The sequence below is a fragment of the Opisthocomus hoazin genome, unplaced genomic scaffold (genome assembly GCF_030867145.1).
Source record: "Opisthocomus hoazin isolate bOpiHoa1 unplaced genomic scaffold, bOpiHoa1.hap1 HAP1_SCAFFOLD_78, whole genome shotgun sequence".
NCBI classification, from domain to species: Eukaryota; Metazoa; Chordata; class Aves; order Opisthocomiformes; family Opisthocomidae; genus Opisthocomus; species Opisthocomus hoazin.
Genome location: NW_027449021.1, coordinates 123071 through 146609, shown reverse-complemented (window position 1 = coordinate 146609; position 23539 = coordinate 123071). Strand labels below are relative to the sequence as shown.

General features: G+C 50.9%; 2 protein-coding genes across 2 annotated transcripts; one reads left to right on the top strand and one right to left on the bottom strand.

Annotated features, from left to right (window-relative positions):
* Window positions 1-1606: 1606 nt before the first annotated feature.
* LOC142360224 (olfactory receptor 14J1-like) lies at window positions 1607-2530 on the bottom strand. The gene has a single exon (XM_075412442.1). The coding sequence runs from the start codon at window positions 2528-2530 to the stop codon at window positions 1607-1609; it is 924 nt and encodes a 307-aa protein (XP_075268557.1).
* A 16369-nt stretch (window positions 2531-18899) lies between these two features.
* On the top strand, window positions 18900-19865 carry LOC142360225 (olfactory receptor 14C36-like). Its single transcript, XM_075412444.1, has one exon. The coding sequence runs from the start codon at window positions 18900-18902 to the stop codon at window positions 19863-19865; it is 966 nt and encodes a 321-aa protein (XP_075268559.1).
* The last annotated feature ends 3674 nt before the right edge of the window (window positions 19866-23539 follow it).

Here is a 23539-nt window from a genome sequence, read left to right as displayed (position 1 = left end):
GGCTTGTGGCAGGACCTGTGGCCTCATGGAAAGAAGAGCCCATGCCAGAGTGGATTTTCTGGCAGGACTTGTGACCCTATGGGGGGGCCCACGCTGGAGCAGCCTGTTTTTGAAGGACTGCACCCCATGGAAGGGACCCACACTGGAGCAGTTCGTGAAGAACTGCAGCCTGTGGGAAGGACCCACATTTCAGAAGTTCATTGAAGACTGTCTCCCATGAGAGGGTCCTCATGCTGGAGTAGGGAAGAGTGTGAGGAGTCCTCCCCCTGAGGAGGAAGGAGCGGCAGAGACAACATGTGCTGAACTGACTGCAACTCCACTCCCTGTTCCCCTGCACTGCTTGGGGGAAGGAAGTAGAGACCCTGGGAGTGAAGCTGAGCCCAGGTAGAAGGAAGGGGTGAGGGGAAGGTGCTTTTTAGATTGGTTCTTATTTCTCTTTACCTTACTCTGACTTGATTGGTAAGAAATGAAATAAATTTCACCAAGTCGAGTCTGTTTTGCCCATGACGGTAACTGCTGAGTGATCTGCCTGTCCTTATCTTGACCCATAAGGCCTTTTTTTACTTTTATCCCCCTGTCCAGCTGAGGAGAGGGATTGATAGTGTGGTTTGGTGGGCACCTGGTGCCCCTCCACATGCCCCCAGGAATAGCTGAAAGCATTTGTTCCCACTCAGGTTCTGTGCATGCTTGTGTCTCATATGCCAAGGCAAATAAAGACTTCTGACCTAGTCATTTGGTGTCCCTCCGTGGAGGGACAAACAACATCTCCAAACTTAGGTGAGAGTCCAGTGTTGGAAATGGTGGTTGTTATTGGCTGTTCGGTGATGATTGCTCTGGGACAGATTCGCCCAGGTGCTCAGCAAACACGGGCTGAGAACGTACCCTGTTCTGCTGGTCCTTCGTGCCTCTCCCAGGAAGCCCAGCTGTGATAGGACACAGCCATGTGCCTCCACCATGCACACTCACACACTTCATCTCTTCGCTGGTGTTTTCTCTCTGCTGCATTTTCTTGAGAAAAACATTAGAAGCAGACCTAAACCTTCAGGCACTGCCCTTAGGAGAACCCCTTTCCTGATGGAAATGCTGTTGTAAATATCAGCTCTGTCACAGAGGTGCCCATTGCTTGTTCCTGCCTCTGGCAAAGGACTGTCGTGCCGCAGGTCTATGACCAAGCTGCCAGTGCTCTCACGCCTCTCAGTAACACAAAGGCTTGGAAGGAAAGCGTGGCAGTTGAAAGAGACCACCTTGGGAAAGACCAAGTGCTGGTGCTCCCTGGCAGCATTTGCTGTGCTGGGACTCTTCTCCCCACCACCTCTGCACGCAGGCACTGCCCCTGCAGCCCCAGAAAAGCTCTCAGACAAAAGGATCTTGGACAAATGTTGACTGTGAGGTCCTGTATTTTGTTGTAAAACACAGAGCATGGCTCATCATTATGCAGTCTCTGGATGACACAAGACAGGTAGATACTAATTTAGGAATGGTATGCACAATGAAATTTCTTTATGGACAATATTGTTACAGTTTAGAAAAGCTGAAAACCAAACCAAATCAAAGAAAACCAACTACGTAAATGATATGCAGAAGAAGGTGGGCAGTTTTTTGCGTCTTAAAAGTATCCAACCATTAGTTTCCACACTGCATCCTTGAGCTCCTGGTTCCTCATGCTGTAGATGAGGGGGTTCATGACAGGAGGAACCACCGAGTACAGCACTGCCACCACCAGGTCCAGGGACGGGGAGGAGACGGAGGGAGTCTTCAGGTAGGCAAATGTACCGATACTCATAAACAGAGACACCACAGCCAGGTGAGGGAGGCATGTGGAAAAGGCTTTGCATCGTCCGTGCTGAGAGGGAATGCTCATCACGGCCTTGAAGATCTGCACATAGGATAGCACAATGAAAACAAAACACCCAAAAGATAAACAGGCACTAAGCACAAGGACCCCAAGTTCCCTGAGGTAGGATTCTGAGCAGGCAAGCTTGAGGAGCTGGGGGATTTCACAGAAGAATTGCTCCACAGAATTGCCTTGGCAGAGTGGTACTGAAAATGTACTGGCCGTGTGCAGCACAGCATCAAGAATCCCACTGCCCCAGGCAGCTGCTGCCATGTGGACACAAGCTCTGCTTCCCAGGAGGGTCCCGTAGTGCAGGGGTTTGCAGATGGCAATGTAGCGGTCATAGGCCATGACCGTAAGCAGATAAAACTCTGATGAAATGAAAAAGACAAATAGAAAGACTTGGGCAGCACACCCCCAGTAGGAGATGGCCCTGGTATTCCAGAGGGAATTGGTTATCGCATTGGGCAGAGTCGTGGAGGTGGAACCCAGGTCGATGAGGGAGAGGTTGAGGAGGAAGAAGTACATGGGGGTGTGGAGATGGTGGTCGCAGGCTATGGCAGTGATGATGAGTCCATTGCCCAGGACGGCAGCCAGGTAGATGACCAGTAAGAGCCAGAAGTGCAAGAGCTGCAGCTCCCGTGTGTCTGCGAATGCCAGGAGGAGGAACTGGGTGATGGAGCTGTCGTTGGTCATTTGCTTCCTCTATGCATGAGATCCTGTTTCTAGAGGAATAATCAGTGAAGAGTTAGGGCAGACTTCTCGGAGGAAAATCAAAGCTATTCTCCTAGAATCTCACCCTGCTTCCTACACACCCCATTCCTTTTCACAAAGCCCTTCCTTCAGCTCTGTGGCTGCAGCTCTGGTTGATGCTGGCAGAGTATACCAGGAGGAGCAGGATCTCTTCCCATGGGCTGCCAAGGAGCCAGCTCTGCTCTGCAGCGGTGGGTTCATGGGCATGGTGGCACAAGGGTTCATGGCCATTGTGGGCCAAGGTCCAGACCTGGTGTGAGACTTTGCCAGAGGAATCTGCTCTTATTGCAGAAGGGATTTTCAGCATCTGCACGGCCAGTGCTAAGGAATGGGGATGGCAGAAGGCAGTCTCAGAGGTTTTGGGTTCCTACAGCTTCCCTCATGTCACCTTAGGGGTGTGTTTTGATGTCAGAAACTCTCAGCATTCCTACTGCACTTCTGGAGAAGAGAGGGAGTCTTGTGAGGTGTAAAAATTGCTTGTGGCTTAGTGCAGAAGGAGGGCAGCTGGTCTGTCCCTCTGAGTTGTTCTGAGCTGCCCTGGGCTTATTCTTCATGAGGTGGATAATGAGCACACTCCTGTGTTATCCAGGAAAACAACCAGATGCTACAGAGAAGAGAGGGATCCAGTGCAGACTGCTAAATGTCTCACCCTTTTTCAGGGTCTCAGCACCTCACTTCTAGCCAAGGACATGGCTCATTTTACCAACCCGACAGGATTTCCTCCCCTGTAGCATCTCCGAGCTTCTCCATGGGGCTTGCACATAACAAAAGGGTGTGAGAGGACAGGTTGGCATTGTGGAGGGCAGCTCACAGCTTGGAAGGACACATCAAGGAGATAGCCAAGTGTTCTAAGGATAGCATATGGTGAAGGGAAAATTAGCTGATCCTCCAGCCCCACAGACTGCGGTGCCCACAGCCCCACAGGGGAGATGAAAGCTGGGGCATTTGTTCCCATGGAGTCACCTGCAGGAATGGAGCCAAAAGATCAGCCTGTGATGCTGCAGGTGAATCTCCAGCTCCCTAAAGAAGCTGACAGAAACAATGAAATTAGAACAGCAATAACACAGGCAAGTGGAGAAACAACCAAATATGCAGGGAGGGTCTGGCTGAGAGAAGCCAGGGCAGAAGCAACCGGGCCCTCAGCACAGCGTTACCCGTACCCAGCTGTGCACGCCGCCTGCCAGACACCAACATTGCTGGGCAGTTGAGCTCTGAGCCCCTATGACCTGCAGAAGAGAAATGGACACGTGACTGGAGAGCTGTCCCATGGCTCTGCTGGAGCTCTGCTGCAGAGGAGAGGTGGTTCATGGCTTGGAGCCCACAGCCCTGAGGGAAGAGGCTTTGGTGGCTGTGAGAGGAGGCAAGGGGGCTTGCTCAGAGGAAGGACTCTGCACCGGAGGGGATGATGCAGATTTTTCTCACATCTCCCTCCCACAACATTTCTGCTTTTCCTTTCCTGTCTTTTCCTGATCATAATCCTGCTACCTGGAGATTTTCCTCCTGGGAGGTATTTCCCTGTCCCCTGTCTTTACCTGTCAGTGCTCACATCCCACCCCCTGTGCACTCACCCTGGCCCTACAGAAACCTGCCTGTTTGCAGGGCGCTGTCTGGGAGCCCGTTCCTGTTTGCAGGTTGAAAGCAGGACAGGTGAGATTCAGCCTGATGGGTCCAGGAAAGGTGATGCTGGTGCTGTCCATAGGCAGAGGGTGCTTTAGGAGGCTCCTATCAGAGTTACTGATCACTCGCTAAGGAGTCTCAGTGACTGCTTCAAAGCTGACAGCTCCTTTTCCATTTATCCCTTTTCCACTGCCCCCCCTCCTAAAACAGGAAACTGAAAACACAAATTCAGGAAATTTTCATTAATTTTATGCAATCCGTGCCATGACCTTCTCCTTGAATGAGCCCTTCAGAAAAAGCCTGTGGGTGAACTGGAGCTGTGAGCAGCCCTGACCCATGGAGCAGTCTCCTGGTAGGAGAAAAAACCTGCCCTACCAGGGATCACTTCTTCGACCCACAGATTCTCCCCACAGCACCATGACGAGCTCCCTGGGAAGGCTGAGCACTGACCCCAGCATACAGACTCCTGTGGTAAAGGGGCCCTGCTCTGCAGGACCATCCTGGGCACCCCTGGCTGCACATCCAGCTTAACATCCTACCAGTAATCCCTGGAGAAGGGGGGCATCCAGTCAGCATGCCCTACTCCTCTGATGGCAGGGCAGGGCAAAACGTCTCAGGAACATGTCTTCCTCCTCTATGCCTTAGAAGCTGTGACAATCCTCCACAAAGATCCTGTAGGCTGTAGGATGTGCCAGCTTTTGAAGATCCCTCCAGCAGCTGCAGATTCACTGCCCTGCTTCCAGGGACTTCATTTCACAGGTTGTGAAGATTTCTCTCCCAGTGAGCTCTCAGCATCCTCCCATGCCACGCTGCCTTTAACCCCTCTCTGCCTCACTCCTCTGCCCTCGCTGCCTGCAGGCAGTGCCCTCAGCCCTACTGTGCTTTGCAGAGGAGCTACTCCTGGGCACAGCTGTCTCTTTGAAGTGTTCCCTGTTGCCATGAGCTCCCTCCATCCCAGGAGCCCAGCCCAGCTCAGCAGCAGAGGACCAGCTCAAGGTGGCTCTTTCTCTGCCCACTCTGGGCTCCCTTGTGGTGTTTCTGGGTCTCCAGAGATACTGCTGTGAAACAGGCTGAAGTCATCACTGACATCACTCTCCCTCCCTCTGCTGGGGAGAACAACTTCTTTCTAGCAATGTCACTTCTCCTTATCACATTTAAGACAACTGAACCTGCAATTATTTCTGTGTCCAGCACTGTTGATGGATGTAATCAGCCTGAGTCCTGTGGCACAGGGAGAGGTCTGTCCCATCTTTATCCAGTAGATGTAGGCAGTGCTTCTCCCACATCCTTTAGTTATGTCTTTGACGATACATTCAAAGAACAGATCAATAATTATCCCAGGCTTTTCCATAGCCAAGCACATTTTCAGAAACACCTTGTCCTTCCTGGTGATCAGCTTCACCTGCACCATAGGCCCCCCAAGGCTGCAGGGACACCAGAGACAGCAAAAGCCTCTCCTGGCAGGGATGCAGAGTCCAGCCCTGCATCTCTCTGCTCCTGAGGGATCATCAGGTTTTTCTCTCGTTAGGGAGTCCTCATTTCCTCTTTACGTCGCCATCTGACCTCCACACCAGCATGCACTAAAGCAAAGCTTTGCTTGCATGGGACCTTGGGCACTTGGGAACACCTTTCATTGTTTCATGTCTGAGCCTGCTCCTGGTGCCATGGCTGAAGTCCAGCACACCTCTGTTCTGACATAAAGAACCTATAATAGGGTGAGGGAGGGTCCTAATTCTTATTTAGCCAGCCTGAGGAAGTCTTGCGATCAAAGGCCTCACATCTTACTGGGGACTTTAATGACCCTGGGTATTGGGTTTCCATGGCAAGGCTTTGGTAGTGGTGAGGGGAGCTGCAGAGGTGGTTTAGGTGAGAAGAGAGCAACAGCTGCTTGTTGGACATAGCAGGTTTCTGTTGCCTCCAAAATGCACCAGCCACTGCCCAAACCTGAGCCAGTAAGCAAATGTAGTGGCCCTTCTCTGATAGCCTACTGGAGAAAGGACAAAAGAGAGTGGGCAGCAGCTGTAAAAGAGAAGAATGAGAGAAACAACCCTGCAGACACCAAGGTGAGCAAAGAAGGAGGGGGAGTGAGAGAGAGGTTTGGTAGGGAGCTGGCAGCCAAGAGTCAGCTGACTCCCATGACATTCACAGGACAGCAGAGTGCAAATGCTCCTTTATGTGTCTGGAGGCTCTTTGCATCAGCTTTTTAGCACACATGGACCAACAAACGGGATGTTCACCGGGATCTGAAAACCTGTGTCATCCTGGTCAGCCTTGGCTCCACTAGCAAAGCCATAGTGGAGTCTCAGCTCCCAAAGGGAGTGCAGAAGGAGAGCAGCAGAGTGCATATGCCAGGTCTCAGAGTGGCAGACTTTGGCCAAGACCGGGAACTTCCAATGGCAGTGTCACTGAAGGGCAGCAGAATTCAGTGCAACTGCTTTCAAGGACAACATTCTCTAAACCCATAAAGGGTACAAGCTGATACTCCAGCAACCAAGGGGACCTCTCAGGACACCAGCTACGCTAAACAGGCAACATGTCAGGAAGCTCCATGGAAAAAGGGAAGCAGAGAGGGTGTGGACAGAGGATCTCACTTCCAAGGAGGAATGTAGACATAAGGAGGGTTTTAGGAAAGCAAAAGCTCCCCAGGAGTTAACATTTGCAAGGGAGTCCAAGGGCATCAAAGTGATGAAGAGCAGGTGTAGATCTGTCTGAGGAACTCTTTGTCCTCTTTGACTCTGTCTTCACCCACAAGTTCTCCCAACCCTTGGTGCCCTGAAGCCGGATTCTGGAGGAGAACAACCAGCAGTGGCTGTGGATCACTCCAGGGGCTATTGAGCAAGGTTTTTTTGGATTGCTGGGTACCAAAATCAAATCAGGTTGGATCGCCCCTGCACTTGTCCTGTTCATTGTGAGATTCAGCCTAGACTTCTTCACCTGGCTTCTTCTGTAATATTATTACTGTACAGCTATGACAGCATAAAGCTACAGTACCATACCCTTATGTCATACTGCAACAGCGATCATACGTGAGTTGCAAGGAAAAAAAAATCACAAACTACAATTCTTCTAGGAAAAATGCCACTCCAGTTTCCAGCGGGCAGCCATCCAGACAAGGTAGACAGTTAGATCGTGCTTCCAGTTCGTTTGAAGGGACTTCTAAGTCATTTTTACAGGAGGTGTGCAGAAACTTCTCTTGCCAGGATTAGAGGGGCCCTGCCTCAAGCCAGGTGGAGGAAAGCGACAACCGCATTTATTGGATGGTGTGGATTTGGTGGCCTGGCACATCAGATCCACAAGAGTAGAAAGCTCTAGTGGACACTGGTGCACAGTGTATTTTAATGCCATCAGATTTCCAAGGGTCAGAGTCCATTTGCATTTCTGGAGTGACAGGGGGGTCCCAAGAGCTGAGTGTACTGGAGGCTGAAGTGAGCCTCACTGGGCAGGAGTGGTAGAAGCACCCCATCGTAACTGGCCCCGAGGCTCCGTGCATCCTTGGGATAGACTATCTTAGGAGAGGGTATTTCAAGGACCCAAGTGGTTATCGCTGGGCTTTTGGCATAGCTGCTTTGGAGACGGAAGAAATTCAACAGCTGTCCATTTTGCCTGGTCTCTCGGAGGGTCCTTCCGTTGTGGGGTTGCTGAGGGTTGAAGAACAACAGGTGCCAATCACTACAACAACAGTGCACCGGCGAAAATACCACACCAACCAAGACTCCCTTAAACCCATTCATCAGCTGATCCGCCAGCTGGAGAGTCAAGGAGTGATCAGCAAAACTCACTCACGCTTTAATAGTCCCATAAGGCCAGTGAGAAAATCTCCTGGAGAGTGGAGGCTGACAATAGACTACCGTGGCCTGAATGAAGTCACAGCACTGCTGAGTGCTGCCGTGCCAGACATGCTAGAACTTCAATATCAGCTGGAGTCAAAGGCAGCCAAGTGGTACGCTACAATTGACATCGCTAATGCATTCTTCTCCATCCCTTTGGCAGCAGAGTGCAGGCCACAGTTTGCTTTCCCTTGGAGGGGTGTTCAGGACACCTGGAATCAGCTGCCCTGACATTGACTAATCCAGACTGTGTTGGAAAGGAGTGAAGCTCCAGAACATCTGCTGTACGTCAATGACATCAGCATATGGGGCAATACAGCAGAAGAATTTTTTGAGAAAGGAGAGAAAATAATACAAATCCTTCTGAAAGCCAGTTGTGCCATAAATGGAAGCAAAGTCAAGGGACCTGCTCAAGACATCCTATTTTTGGGATTAAAGTTGCAAGAAGGGCATCTTCAGATAAGAAAGGACGTGATCAACAAGAGCTAGGCCACAAACCCCAGGTGAGCACAGTGTTTTGGTTTCGGCTGCCGCCGGCAACAAAAGTGCCACGCGGCCGCCCCTCCCCCCGCTGCGGTGCGGAGGAGAATGAAAAGAAAGAGGCAGAAACTGGTGGGTCGGGATGAGGGCAGTTTAACAGAACAGCAAACAGAGGGAAACAGGAACAACAACGATACAAATAAGGAGAAAACACAGCAACGAACTGCACGACCCAGGCAGCTGCTCTCCCGCACAGCACCGGCGCCGCGTCCCCCCAAGCCACGAGTGAGTTCCCGCCACGCCGCCCCCCCCCACCGGAACCCAGCGTGACGTCACATGGTATGGAATACCGGGCTCTGTTTGGCCAGGTGGGGTCAGGCCCCACCCCCCAGCTGTGCCCCTTCCTGGAGTCCGGTGAAAATTAACCCTGTCCTGGCCAAACCCAGGACACACAGGGAGAAAGCTTTAGAGAGCCCTAACCTCTCCAGAGACACACTACAATAGGAAAAGGCACCCAGTCTCCATAGGGTTTGCGTATCTTTCCCATTGGGGTGGCTAGAGTTTGCATGCAGCTCTGGATCCTTGTCATCACTGCTCCCTCCCAAAATCTGTCCTTGAATTTCACATCTTTCATCTCGAGATCTGTGTGCTGTGATTGAGAGGAACTGGGGCAGAGCACGATGGAACAGTCGTACTGTCTTGGAGGGTTCAATCCCTCTTCTTGAGTGTCCCTATCACTTTGACAGTGAAGGAGGCTTTTTCTCCACCTTGCAACAGTCTCAGCCCCACTTGAAGAGAAACTCTCAGTGAGTTTATGTCCACTCCAAAATGGGGCAGAGGGATTGGGAGGCAGGGCAGGGAGAGGCTAGTCTTGTGGAAGGATGGGTGATTTGACATTTTCCACACAGGATATTTCCATAAATAGGGGAATGGCTGAAGAAGTCTGGATTGAATTCTGCCTTGAATATAGATGATCTCTTCTGCCACTGTTTATGCAGGAGAGGATACAAGGTTAGCGGCTCAGCTGCACTGGAGTCAGCTGATGTGGCTGAGCCCAGGCATGACAAGACCACTGACCAGCCCCCACTATGAAATCCCTCCCATGACCAAGTCCAGGGCCTGCAGTCCTTCAGGGATGTCCCTGACTTGCTCTGGGTCTCCCACAGGCCACAGCTCCTCACAGGTTCAGCCGCTGGCTGCTCTGTCTTTCCAGAGCACATCTCCATCTACTTGTGTCCACAGCAACTTCTCCACACCCTCTTTGGAAACATCTCTTCCATAGACCCACAGAGCCAATGCAGTGGTCTTCATCCAATTTCCCTTTCAACCTTCCCTTGACTAGGATGCCTGCAGCATGCAGTCTGCATATGGCTTGTAATGATGAGATTAAGACACTCAGACCAGGTCTTGGTGATTTTGCTCATGAAGATTCCTTTTGATTTTAAAGGAAAAGACAATCAGCAAGCAAGTTGTTGTTGGGGTTTAAAATGGGAAAACATAGGGAAAGGATATAAAAGGGTCTGGTTGAATTTTTGCCAGGTTTCTCTTGAGTACGCTGCCCTGCACTGACTTCTCCCTTCATAGTGGGCATGTGTGAATGGTAGTGAACTTCAAGCTGATGAGCAGGACACAGGGTGTGTATAGCACCAACTGCAGCAGGGCTGCTAATATCAGCATCTGGGTGCTAGCAATGGGGATACCACGGGACTCTGGGTCCAGGTACTTGACTGAATGAATATCTGCAGAGGAGCTGGGTCTACCCTTGAGAGGTTTCCCAGCTGGATAAGGCTCTCTAGTTTCCCTCCTGCCTGCCAGGAGCACATCCACACTGTGAGAGCTGAGGAGCTCGTGGACAAAAAGTGCAGGGCAAGTTGGCAAAAGCTGGATTGAGAACTGGCTGAATGGCAGAACTCAGAGGGTTGTCATCAGCGGCGCTGAGTCTAGTTGGAGGCCGGTAACAAGTGGTGTCCCTCAGGGGTCAGTACTGGGCCCAGTTTTATTTAACTTCTTTATCAACTACCTGGATGAAGAGTTAGAATGTACCCTCAACAAGTTTGCTGACGACACCAAACTGGGAGGTGTGGTAGATACACCAGCAGGCTGTGCTGCCGTTCAGCGAGACCTAGATAGGCTGGAAAGTTGGGCAGAGAGGAACCTAATGAGGTTCAACAAGGGCAAATGCAGGGTCCTGCACCTGGGGAGGAACAACCTCATGCACCAGTACAGGCTTGGGGTGGACCTGCTGGAGCGCAGTTCTGCGGAGACGGACGTGAGTGTCCTGGTGGACGACAGGTTAACCATGAGCCAGCAGTGTGCCCTGGCTGCCAAGAAGGCCAATGGCATCCTGGGATGCATTAAAAAGAGTGTGGCCAGCAAGTCGAGGGAGGATCTCCTTCCCCTCTACAGTGCCCTGGTGAGGCCTCATCTGGAGTACGGTGTGCAGTTCTGGGCTCCCCAATTCAAGAAAGATGAGGAACTACTGGAGAGAGTCCAGTAGAGGACTACAAAGACGATGAGGGGACTGGAACATCTCTCCTGCAAGGAGAGGCTGAGGGAGCTGGGCTTGTTCAGCCTGAAGAAGAGAAGGCTGAAAGGGGACCTAATAAATGCTTATAAATATCTGGAAGGTGAGTGTCAGGAGGATGGGGACAAACTCTTTTCAGTGGTGCCCAGTGACAGGACTAGGGGCAATGGGCACCAACTAAAGCAGAGGAAGTTCCGTCTGAACATGAGGAAGAACTTCTTCCCTCTGAGGGTGACAGAGCACTGGAACAGGCTGCCCAGGGAGGCTGTGGAGTCTCCTTCTCTGGAGATATTCAAGACCCACCTGGACGTGGTCCTGTGCAGCCTGCTGTAGGTGACCCTGTTTGGGCAGGGGGGTTGGACTAGATGTCCCACAGAGGTCCCTTCCAACCCCTACCATTCTGTGATTCTGTGATTCTGTGGTCCAATGCACTATTAAGAGTTGACCTTATCCAAGGGACCCGTGACTTAATCTCCATCCATTGCTGGGTTTCGCTTAGAGTTCTTCCTCTTAGGCACCTGGAATGGGGAGATCTTGCTGAAGAAGACTGAGGCAAAGAGGACACATACAATCTCAGACATATCTACCTCCGCTCTTGCTGAATTCAGCAGTGGCCACACACCATCTTTGTTTCTGCTTTAACTGTGCTAAAGGAGTACCAGCCCGTTGCTGTGGCCTTGAACTCCCTTGCAAGTGTCAACTCCAGCGGAGCGCTGGCTTTTCTAAACCCAAGCACATTTCTGAATTCCTCCTCTGTTTCCACCCTTGCATCCAACTCTTGTATCCTTCTTTTTTTACATAGAGCTCCCACATGAGTTTCCCGTTTCCCCAAGTTTCTCTCCCAATAGCTCTGCTTGTTTTCCTGACTATTGACATGCACAGCCTCCTGCTTGAAAGACACCATCTTCAAAGGCCAGATGTCTTGAGCTGTGCTGCCTTTGTGTACTGCTCGCGTGGGCTCCCTCATTAAAAGTTGCAGGACTAGGCCAAAGTCTGCTTATCTTCATATCGGGCAGTGATATTCTGAGCATAGTGATGCTCACATTGTTATGACACAGGGCAGAAATGCTTCTGTCCTTCTGACATTGTTTAATTTTAGGCTTGACTACTTTGTATAATCAATGCATGCCTTACTAACTATTGTGTCCTTGAAGAGGAGCTAACAGACTGATAAAAGGGGAACATCCAGCCCAGAAGGCACTGAAAGCTGGACGATTGCCAAAGAAGCATGAAGTTAACAAAGACTGAGGAAAACTAGGAAAAAGGTAAAGGCGGCAGGGGGAGATTGCAACCACCGACTCAATTCAGAACCAAAAAGTCTGCACCTCCCCAGCTTGCGAGTATGCATAGTTAAGCAAGGAAGGAGTAAACTTCTATGACAAGCGTGTAACGTGGTGAACCAGTCAGAATGCAATGAGTAATTGCTTTGTTTTGGTAAGAGTATATAGAACTTGTGACTCTGCTAAACATTGTGCTAGCTTTGTGGAATTATCACCTAGCACCAACATCTACACAAATCTGCAAGAAAGACAACACCTCTGCTCTGTGTGTGTATTGGCGTACTGTGCACTGGGTAAATGACCACACTTTTGGGAGAACAATTTGAGGTCTAACATCTACACTCTTTTATTGTCATTCCCCTTGGGAGGTGAGACTCCATTATTTCATGGTCATGGCAGTCAAGGCTGACACAGGTTTTAACCTCCATGATTAACTCTCCCTTCTTTGTGAGTTGTAGATGCATATCAACATCACCATTGTTGATCAATCTCACAGCTGAGCTGTAAAGACCTGTGTCCCAAGCTGGGTCTTGACCAAGACCCTCCAGAGACCTCCAGGACAATTTTCATGCTGTTGCGGTCCCCTTCCAGGAAATGCCAAGGTGATTAAAGTCAGCAAAGGGACATTAATTCATTCTTTATCTCCCACCACAATGTCACCTTTACCAGTTTCTCCTCTGAACCTGATCCATAAGGGCTTACCCAAATAGTTCATCCCATAGAGAAGCTCCACACATCTAAGCAGCTCCTTCACACTGAGGACACCTCCCTCCTGATCTTTCTGGCCTGTCTCTCCTTCTCATCTGTATCCACCCATCACAGCACCCCAATCATGTCAGCTGTCTCAGCATGCCTCAGTCGTTCTTCACTCCAGGTGGGATGAAGAGATAGCTTGGGGCCTCCAGCTCCTCCTCCCTGTGCCCCAGGCTGAGGCCACTGGTGCATGTCTGGGCTGCAGCACCTCAGCTGTGGCCTATCGGGGCGGAGAGCAGACTTACAGAAAGAAACCTGTTACCAAGCGCCCAAGGCCTTGTGTGTGCAAAGGCTTTGCTTCAGAGCTGAGACATGCTGGAGGGGACGACAGGTGGCAATGTAAAGGAGAAATGAGGTGCCCACAAAGAGAGCAAACCCTGCTTTGGGCAAGGCCAGGAGAGGGGTATGCTGTCTGCTATGTCTCTGCAGCCCTGGGGGCCTGTGGTGGAGGTGAAGCTGATGTCAGGAAGGAAGAGATGATGTTGAAAATGTCCTTGGGTGTGGACATCCTGTGATCCAGGCACACCATGAAAATCATAGAATCATAGGTTGTAATAGACCTCTAAGATCATCAGGTCCAACCATCAACCCAACACCACCATGCCTACTAAACCATGTCCCAAAGTGCAATATTCACATATTTTTTGAACATGTCCAGGGATGGTGACTCAATCACCTCTCTGTGCAGCCTATTCCAATGCCTGACCACTCTTTCAGGAAAGAAACTTTTCCTAATATCTAACCTAAACCTCCCCTGATGCAACTTGAGACCATTGCCTCTCATCCTGTAACTAGGTACCTGGGAGAAGAGACCAACACCCACCTCACTACAACCGCCTTTCAGGTAGTTGTAGAGAGCAAGAAGGTCGCCCCTCAGCCTCCTCTTCTCCAGACTAAACAGGCCCAGCTCCTTCAGTCGCTCCTCGTAAGACTTCTTCTCTAGACCCCTCACCAGCCTTGTTGCTCTTCTCTGGACACGCTCCAGCACCTCAATGTCCTTCTTGTAGTGAGGGGCCCAAAACTGAACACAGCACTCGAGGTGCAGCCTCACCAGTGCCGAGCAGAGGGCCACGATCACCTCCCTACTCCTGTTGGCCACACTATTCCTGACACAAGCCAGGATGCCATTGGCCTTCTTGGCCACCTGGGCACACTGCTGGCTCGTGGTCAGCCAACTGCCGACCAACACCCCAAGGTCCTTTTCCACTGGGCAGCTCTCCAGCCACTCCTCCCCAAGCCTGTAGTGTTGCATGGGGTTGTTGTGACCCAAGTGCAGGACGCGGCACTTGGTCTTGTTGAACCTCATACAGTTGGCCTCAGCCCATGATCCAGCCTGTCCACATGCCTCTGCAGAGCTTTCCTACCCTTGAGCAGATCGACACTCCCACCCAGCTTGGTGTCATCTGCAAACTTACTGAGGGAGAGCTCTGTCTTCTCATCCAGATCATTGATAATGATGTTAAACAAGGCTGGACCCAAAACTGAGCCCTGGGGGACACCACTTGTGACTGACCACCACCTGGATTTGGCACTATTCACCAACACTCTCTGCACTCAGCCATTCATCCAGTTCTTTATCCAGCAGAGAGTACACCCATCCAAACCATGGGCAGCTAGTTTCTCCAGGAGGATGCTGTGGGGAACAGTGTCAAAGACCTTACGAAAGTCCAGGCAAATAATATCCACAGCCTTTCCCTTGTCCACTAGGCGGGTCACCTGGTCATAGAAGGAGATCAAGTTGGTGAAGCAGAACCTGCCTTTCAGGTATCCATGCTGGCTGGGGCTGATCCCATGGTTGTCCCTCACATGTCCTGTGAGCGCACTCACAATGAATCACTCCATAATTTTGCCCAGCACTGAGGTCAGGCTGACAAGCCTGTAGCTCCCAGGATCATTCCTTCCAGCCCTTCTTGTAGATGAGTGTTACAATGGCGATCCTCCAGTCCTCTGGGACTTCCCCTGTCAGCTAGGACATCACTACCAGCCTGATCCATGACTGTACCATCAAAGGGATGGTTAAATGATGGGTGAGAGAAGATCCAGCAGAGTTTGAGAGGGAATGCCCTCAAGTGGAGACCCTGCTGTGACGTGCTTGGTGTTCATGCACTGCCATGCATCCACTGGGTAGAGAAGGGACAGACCTTGCATCACTGCAGTGGTGGGACTCAGTGACTGCACAAAGGCACGAAATCTGTGTGAGATGCCCTGGGTGGTGCCTGTCACACAATGACTCTGAAAGAGGATGGGGTTCCTGCATGGGACTTGTACTGTCCATGTCAGATGCATGCAGTTGTCCTGGAGAGCCCTGGCACATTCCACAGTCATAGGTGTCTGTAAATGTGAAATAAATGAAGATTCAGCTGCCCTGAATGAGGTTAGGCAATGAAGGGATGCGCAGGAGACAAACCCCATCATACTGTTAAGGCCACGTGGACAAAACAGCTGACGGAGAACAGAAAGGGAGAGACTTTGTTCTCCCTGTGCCACAGGACTCCATTTGGTCAGGATGATTACATCCATCAGCAGCCCTGGACATAAGGAACATTTAAAGGTTGATTTGTCTTCAAGGTGGGCACTTTCTGTCATTGAAGTTGGCCAAAAGGTTTTCCCACCAGCCTCCAGGAAGGTGCCCTCAGACGCTGCCCTGTCTCTTTAAACTGCTCCATCAGAGCTTGTAGTTACCAGCAAGCATCTTGGTCATCTCTGGAACTAAACCTGTCACCAAGTGTCTGCGTCTGAACATCTTCCTCCTGCTCTCCACCTCCATTAATTACCAAGGGAGCTGAGAAAAGGATCTGCCATGCAGGAGGCTGTTTTGTGCCAATCTCATTTGAGGCAAGAGGAGTCCCACCTCCTGTGGGTTTTGTGGTGAGCATGAGAGAGACCTGAGTCCTCAGGACTTCAAACTCAGGATGAGATGCCTCCAATGACTAGGCTCAATCCCTTCCCTCAGCAGGGGCAAATGAGATTCCTTCCTGTCACTTTCTGGTTGTCCTGTCTTGTGATGGGGCAAGGAAAGGTGATTTTTGTTTCTAACTCTTTCTCTGAGAGGAGAATTGACGCTGTTGAAACTGAGTGTCTCTCCCCAGCTGAGGGAGGCAACAGGACTGATTACTTCAGCCTGTTTCACAGCAAGTTGTCCTGGAGACCAAAAGACACCTCGAGGGAGCCCAGAGTGGGTAAGGATATTGCTGCCTTGTGCTGGTCCTGTGCTGCTGATCTGGGCTGGGCTCCTGGGATGGAGGGAACTCCTGGCAAGTGGGCAGCACTTGCAGAGAAACAGCTGTGCCCAGGAGCAGCTCCTCTGCAAAGCACAGCAGGGCTGAGGGCACTGCCTGCAGGCAGCGAGGGGAGAGGTGCGAGGTGGACATAGGTTAAAGGCAGTGCGGGGTGGGAAGACGCTGAGAGCTCACTGAGGGAGAAATTTTCACAACCCATGAAATGGTAAGTCCCTGGAAGCAGGGCAGTGAATCTGCTGCTGCTGGAGGGATCTCCAAAAGCTGGCACATCCTACAGCCTACAGGATCTTTGTGGAGGATTGTCACAGCTTCTCAAGCCTAGAGGGGGAAGACACCTTCCAGAGAAGTTTTTCCCTGCCCTGCCATCAGAGGAGCAGGGCATGCTGACTGCCTTCTCCGGAGATTACTGGTAGGATGTTACGCCAGGTGTGTAGCCAAGTGTGCCCAGGACGGTCCTCCAGAGCAGGGTCCCTTTACTGCAGGAGTCTGTATGCTGGGGTCAGTGCTCAGCCTGCCCGGGGAGCTCCAGATCGTGCTGTGGGGAGAATCTGTGGGTGGAAGAAGGGACCCCCAGTAGGGCAGTGTTTTTCTCCTACCAGGAGACTGCTGCATGGGTCAGCTGCTCACAGCTCCAGTTCACCCCCAGAATATTTCCTAAGGCTGACTCAAGAAGAAGGTCATGCGCAGGATTACTGTAAAGATAACAAAAACTTCCTCAATTTGTGTTATCAGTTTCCCTTTTGGAAGAGGGAGGGCGGTGTAAAAGGGATAAATGGAACAGGAGCTTTCAGCCTTGAAGCAGTCACTGAGATTCCTGAGCCAGTGATCAGTAACTCTGATAGGAGCCTCCTAAAGCACCCTCAGCCATTCCTCTGCCTATGGACAGCACCAGCATCACCTTTCCTGGACCTACCAGGCTTAGCCTGACCTTTCATTTTCCACCTGCAAACAGGAACACACACCCAGGCAGTGCCCTGCAAACAGGCAGGTTTCTGTAGGGCCAGGGTGAGTGCACAGGGGTTGGGATGGGGTCTGTGAGTGCTGTAATGGAAAAGACATGGGAGAGTGAAACATCTTTCAGGAGGAAAATTTCCAGGCAGCAGATATATCATCAGGGAAGGAGCAGAACAGAAAACCAGATATGATGGGAGGGAGAAATCATAAAACTCTGCATCATCCCCTCCAGTGCAGAGCCCTTCCTCTGAGTAAGCCCCCTTGCCTTCTCTCCCACCCAGCACAGCCTCTGCCCTCAGGGCTGAGGTCTCCAAACCATGAACCACCTCCTCTGCAGCAGAGCTCCAGCAGAGCCAGGGGGCAGCTCTCCAGCCACATCTCCATTTCTCTGCTGCAGATGACAGGGGCTCAGAGCTCAACTGCCCGGCAATGTTGGTGTCTGGGAGGGGACGTGCCCAGCTGGGTATGGGTAACGCTGTGCTGAGGGCGTGGCTGCCTCTGCCCTGGCTTTTCTCAGACACCCTATTGCTGGATATTTGCTTGTTTCTCCTCTTGTCTGTGTTATTCCTATTGTTGTTTCATTGTTGTCATCAGCTTCGTTAGGGAGCTGGAGTTTCAGCTGTAGGGTCACAGACTGATCTTGTGGGTCCTTTCCTGCAGGCGTGTCCGTGGGAACAAGTGCCCCAACTTTCATCTCCCCTGTGGGGCTGTGGTCAATGCAGTCTGTGGGGCTGGAGGATCAGCTGCTTTTCACTTCATCAGATGCTATTGTTAGGACACTTGGCTGTCTCCTTGAGGTGTACTTCCAAGCTCTGAGCTGCCCTCTACAAAGTGAACTTCTCTCCTCACAACCTTTTATTATCTAAAAGCCCCACGGAGAAGCACAGAGATGCTACAATGGAGGAAATGCTGTTGGGTTGGTGAAAGGAGCCATGAGTGTCCTTGGCTAGAAGTGAGGTGCTGAGACCTTTAGAAAGAGTGAGATATTTAGCAGTCTGCACTGAATCCCTCTGTTTTCAGTAGCGTCTGGTTATTTTTCAGGGTAATGCAGCAGTGTGATCACCTTCCATCTCACAAAGAACAAGCCCAGGGCAGGTCAGAAGAAGTCAGAGGGACAGACCAGCTGCCCTCACTCTGCATTAAGCCAGAAGCAATTTCATATGCCTCACCAGTGTCCCTCTCTTCTCCCTGAGTGCAGCAGAAATGCTGAAGGTGTCTGAACTCCAAGAAAACTCCCCAGGTAAGCTGGGGGAGCTTTATGAACCCCAAACTTCTCCAACTTTTCTCTGTTATTGCCGTTCCTAGCACTGAGAGTGCAGAGGCTGACAAGGTGATTTTCTGTGAGGAGCGGTTTCATCTGACCAAGTCAGACACCAGGATAGACCCCTGACACCACTACTCCCATGAGCTCCTTGCTGCATAGCAGGGCAGACTCCTCAAAAGGCGGAGGACAGAGGTCCTGCTCCTTACAGTACCTTCAGCCAGCACCAACCAGACCTCGAACAAGGAAGCTGAAGGAAGTTCTCATTGAAAATGAATGGAAAATGCTCAGAAGTTCAGCAGTATTAAAGTTCTAGGAGTATGGCTTTGCATTTCCAATGACAATTCTCCTCTAACACTTTATTGATTCTTCCTCTAATGACAGGATCCCATGCCCAAAGGAAACACCTGTCCAACAGCAGCTCCATCACCCAGTTCCTCCTCCTGGCATTCGCAGACACACTGGAGCTGCAGCTCTTGCACTTCTGGCTCTTCCTGGGCATCTACCTGGCTGCCCTCCTTGGAAAGACCCTCATCATCACCTCTGTAGCCTGTGACAACCACCTCCAAACTCCCATGTACTTTTTCCTCCTCAACCTCTCCCTCCTTGACCTGGCATCCATCTCTATGACTGTCCCCAAAGCCATGGCCAATTTGCTCTGGGACACCAGGACCATCTCCTATGCAGGATGTGCTGCCCAGCTCTTTTTGGTTTCCTTCTTAGTAGTAGCAGAGCATTGTCTTCTGACCATCATGGCCTATGACCGATACATTGCCATCTGCAGACCCCTGCACTACAGGACCCTCCTGGGCAGCAGAGCTTGTGTCCACATGGCAGTAGCTGCCTGGAGCAGTGGCTTTCTCAATTCTCTGCTGCACACTGCCAATACATTTTCAATTCCTCTCTGCCACGGCAATGCTGTGGATCAGTTCTTCTGTGAAATCCCCCAGATCCTCAAGCTCTCCTGCTCACACTCCTACCTCAGAGAAGTTGGGCTTCTTGGGTTTAGTGTTTCTTTATCTTTTGGGTGTTTTGTTTTCATTGTGCTGTCCTATGTGCAGATCTTCAGGGCCGTGCTGAGGATCCCCTCTGCACAGGGACGGTACAAAGCCTTTTCCACGTGCCTCCCTCACCTGGCTGTGGTCTCCCTGTTTTTCAGCACTGCAGTGTTTGCCTACCTGAAGCCTCCCTCCATCTCTTCCCCATTGCTTGATCTGGTGATTACAGTGCTGTACTCAGTGGTTCCTCCAGCAATGAACCCCTTCGTTTACAGCATGAGGAACCAGGAGCTCAAAGACGCCCTGAAGAAGCAAATTCAATCTGTAGTATTTCAACAGCAATAAGGTGCCACATCTCTTCACAAGTGGTTTCCAACATATCTAGGGAACCTCCTGTGCTTTGGACATTTTACCTGTGACAATTCTGCTTCTCAAGAACCGTGAACCCAGCTTGTCTGACAGAGTTACCTTTGCATATGTGTCTGGCACAGTGGAAAAGGTGCCCTCCCATGCCATGTCTCTGTAATAAACCAGGATTTTCTAAATGCCAGTGTCTCCAGGCTTTGCTCTCTTCCCAAAGCTGAGGTCAGGAAAAAGCTGAAAATATTCTCCCCATGAGGCTGTGCTGCTGTGCTGGGGTTCTCCATGCACTGAGGGGAGGAGTATATGGGGTGATATGTTAGGGAATAGGACTAGAGTGAGCTTTCACTGGTGTCCTCCCTGTTCAGCCCTATCCAGCACCAGCCACTCACCAAAGGTTTATGTGTGAGCTTTTCTGCACAGCCTCTTTGCTCCTCCCGCTGGGTTCAGTGCCTGCACAGGGGGAACAACCAGCCCTTCTCGACCTCTCTCCTTGTACAGACCCTGGCAGACTTCAGAGCAGGCATGTCTGCTAAACCCCACCTGGGATGCAGATAGGGCTGGATAGGTTCCACAGCCTGTGGGAGGCTGTTTCAAGTAGGAGGAACAGAAGGGGAACAGGGTACAAAGAGATGTACTGCAGATCATGAGAGGCAAGCTGCTCCTCACACCGAATACACCCTTCCCCATGCTGCACCTGAACACTGCAGCCATCGGACCATGTGTGGGACAGCAGGGCTGGGCTGGGACAGGCCAGGGAACTGACAGGGGCCACTAAGCACCACTTGCCACGGGGTGACCACCTGGAATTTGTGGCTGCAAGGAGTCAAGAGCAAAGGGAAGAGATTCAGATTTCACATCTCCAGGAATAGTACTGACGAGCTGGAGTGGGTTTAGCAAAGGTTCCCCAGGACAGCCATGGACTGGAGAGCATTGCCTGTTAGGAGAGGCTGAGGGAGCTGGGCTTGTCAAGCCCAGAGAAGGGATGGCTGAGGCTGACATCATCCCAGCCTGCCAGTACTTACAAGGAGATCATGGAGAATACAGACCCATCTCTTCAACAAGATTCATGGTGAGAAGACAAAATTCAGTGGGAGGAAGGTGAAAGAGGAGAGGTTCAGCCAGGACAGAAGGACAAGATTTTTCCCCAGGAGCTCATCCAAGTGCAGGAACAGGTCACCCAGAGAAGCTGGGCAGTCTCTGTCCCTAGGAGTTTCAAACTTGGACTGAAGCAAGCATTGAACTACTTGGTCTGACCAATTTTCAGACAGGTTGCGTTGAAGATTTCCTTATGTCCCATCCAGCTGCAGTTGTCTTCAATTCCTGCGACTATGGGCCCTGTTTCTAACAGGAGCAGAGCAGAGGTCTGTGGGGCTTGAGTCCTTCTGTGCTGTAAGGGACCATTTACACCAACATCTAAACAGGGGTAGAGAGGCTGACACCAGAGTGTGACTTGCTCTGGGCAAAGACTGAGAAGTGCCAGGCAAAGAAGTTTTGGGACACATAGGGCTCTTTGCAAGACACCAAATGATCTATTTTTAATACCTTTAGGTTTTTCAGATGTCATTTAATGACAATGAAAATTTCTGCAAGATTAACTGAAAACAAAGATCTAAAGCAAGAAATATGTCAACACTTCTCAGCTTTTTTTCAGTCTTTAGGTGTATTTTGTGACTTACTTCTATTACCAATACTGTGTCTCTTATTTCATCTCCCTCATCATTCAGGAGTTGCTACCACTCCAGATCCAATGGCCATGTCTAAGCATATCTTCTCAGCAGACTTACATCAGTACAGAGTAGGAGCTGACCTGCTGCAAGGCAGCTCTGTGGAGAGGGACATGGGTGTCTTGATGGACAACAAGTTGAGCATGAGCCAGCAGTGTGCCCTGGCTGCCAAGAAGGCCAATGGGATCCTGGGGTGCATTAAGAAGAGTGTGACCAGCAGGTCAAGGGACGTTCTCCTCCCCTGCTAATGGAGAGAGTCCAGCGGAGGGCTAAGAGGATGGTGAGGGGACTGGAACATCTCTCCTGCAAGGAGAGGCTGAGGGAGCTGGGCTTATTCAGCCTGAAGAAGAGAAGGTTGAGAGGGGACATTAGAAATGCCACTAAATATCTGCAGGGTAGGTGTCAGGAGGATGGGACCAGACTCTTTTCAGTGGTGCCCAGCGACAGGACTAGGGGCAACGGGCACAAACTGAGGCACAGGAAGTTGCATCTGAACATGAGGAAGAACTTCTTCCCTCTGAGGGTGACGGAGCACTGGAACAGGCTGCCCAGGGAGGTTGTGGAGTCTCCTTCTCTGGAGATATTCAAGACCCTCCTGGACGTGGTCCTGTGCAGCCATCTCTGGGTGTCCTTGCTTCGGCAGGGGGGTTGGACTAGATGTCCCACAGAGGTCCCTTCCAACCCCTACTATTCTGTGATTGTGCTAAAGGCAGGAAGAAGACCTGAATTATTGTGGAATAGGTTGAGTTTCGAATTCGAGGCAGCAGAAGGAGGACGTGCATTCCAGTGCTGGGATGCGGAGAGCAATAGCAGATCCAAGCAAGTCTGTGGCTGTGACATCTTGCGTGCTAGAGAAGCATTAACAGGGTGTTGGAAAAAAGCAGTTGCTGGGAAACCAAGAGACATTGGCATACCCCCAGGTAAACACAGCTTTTTGTTTGAAGCAACAGTGAATGAGGACAGAGGGACATCAGTAAAGCTTGGGAGATCTGAGGGTCAGAGTGAGGTGGGGAAATGGGGCAGTAGCTAAAGTCTGCAAGGAAACAAGCACAGGCATAGGACAGTGTAACACAGCCTGTGGTGGGGATGACCAAGGGCCTTGGTGTGGCTGGGACCACCCCCTGACAACACAAATGAGGTCTTCTTCAGTTTGGCTATGGCTGCTCTCCCTTCCACTGAGGCCCATGAGAAGAGACCAGTGCCTTACAACCCGAGGGCATTGTTGACTCCTCACTCACCCCTACAGAGCCTGGGAGGTTTCCCATTGCTCTCCTGCACTGAACATTCCACACCCCACATCACACTGCTCCAAAGAAGAGCCACGAACAGGCTGTGAGGCAACAGACCCCCATTCCCAGGGGATGGGGATCAGGGCTTGGCTGTCCTGCTTTGCAAAAGACATCAAGGCCTTCCACAGCCACACTCCACATCTGATTTTCCACCTGTAACCGGTGCCTCTGACTTCTTGCTTCACCCTGGGGGATGCATCAGGGATGGTCACATCTTCTTGTAATTCCCTCCACGATCCCTTTGCAATGATGGTCCTCAGTGGGGCATGCCGACATCCTTAGAAACTTGAACGTCTGCTGATGAATTTTACTTCTCTAGAGACTTGTTCTCTGGGAAGAACTTCGCTTAAAGTTCTCAATTTTTCTGTGGTTAACTAAAGAGCTTTCAGGAGCGAAAGTCAAAGTGAAAAAACAACAATAAGAAAAGATTTTCCCCCCTTTTTTTGGATTCTTTACACGTTACTTGGTGTCAGCAATCTCCACCTCATAATAATCCTGAGCTTCTCCTAAAGCAGTCTGAATATATATGAAAATAAAGGCCCTTTGTTTACGACAATCAAGTAGTCTTTGTCCCTTCCCCCAACCCCACCATTTCCCTCTTCAAACACCTGGGACTTCAAGAAGCCTTGTTCCAATCTCAGCT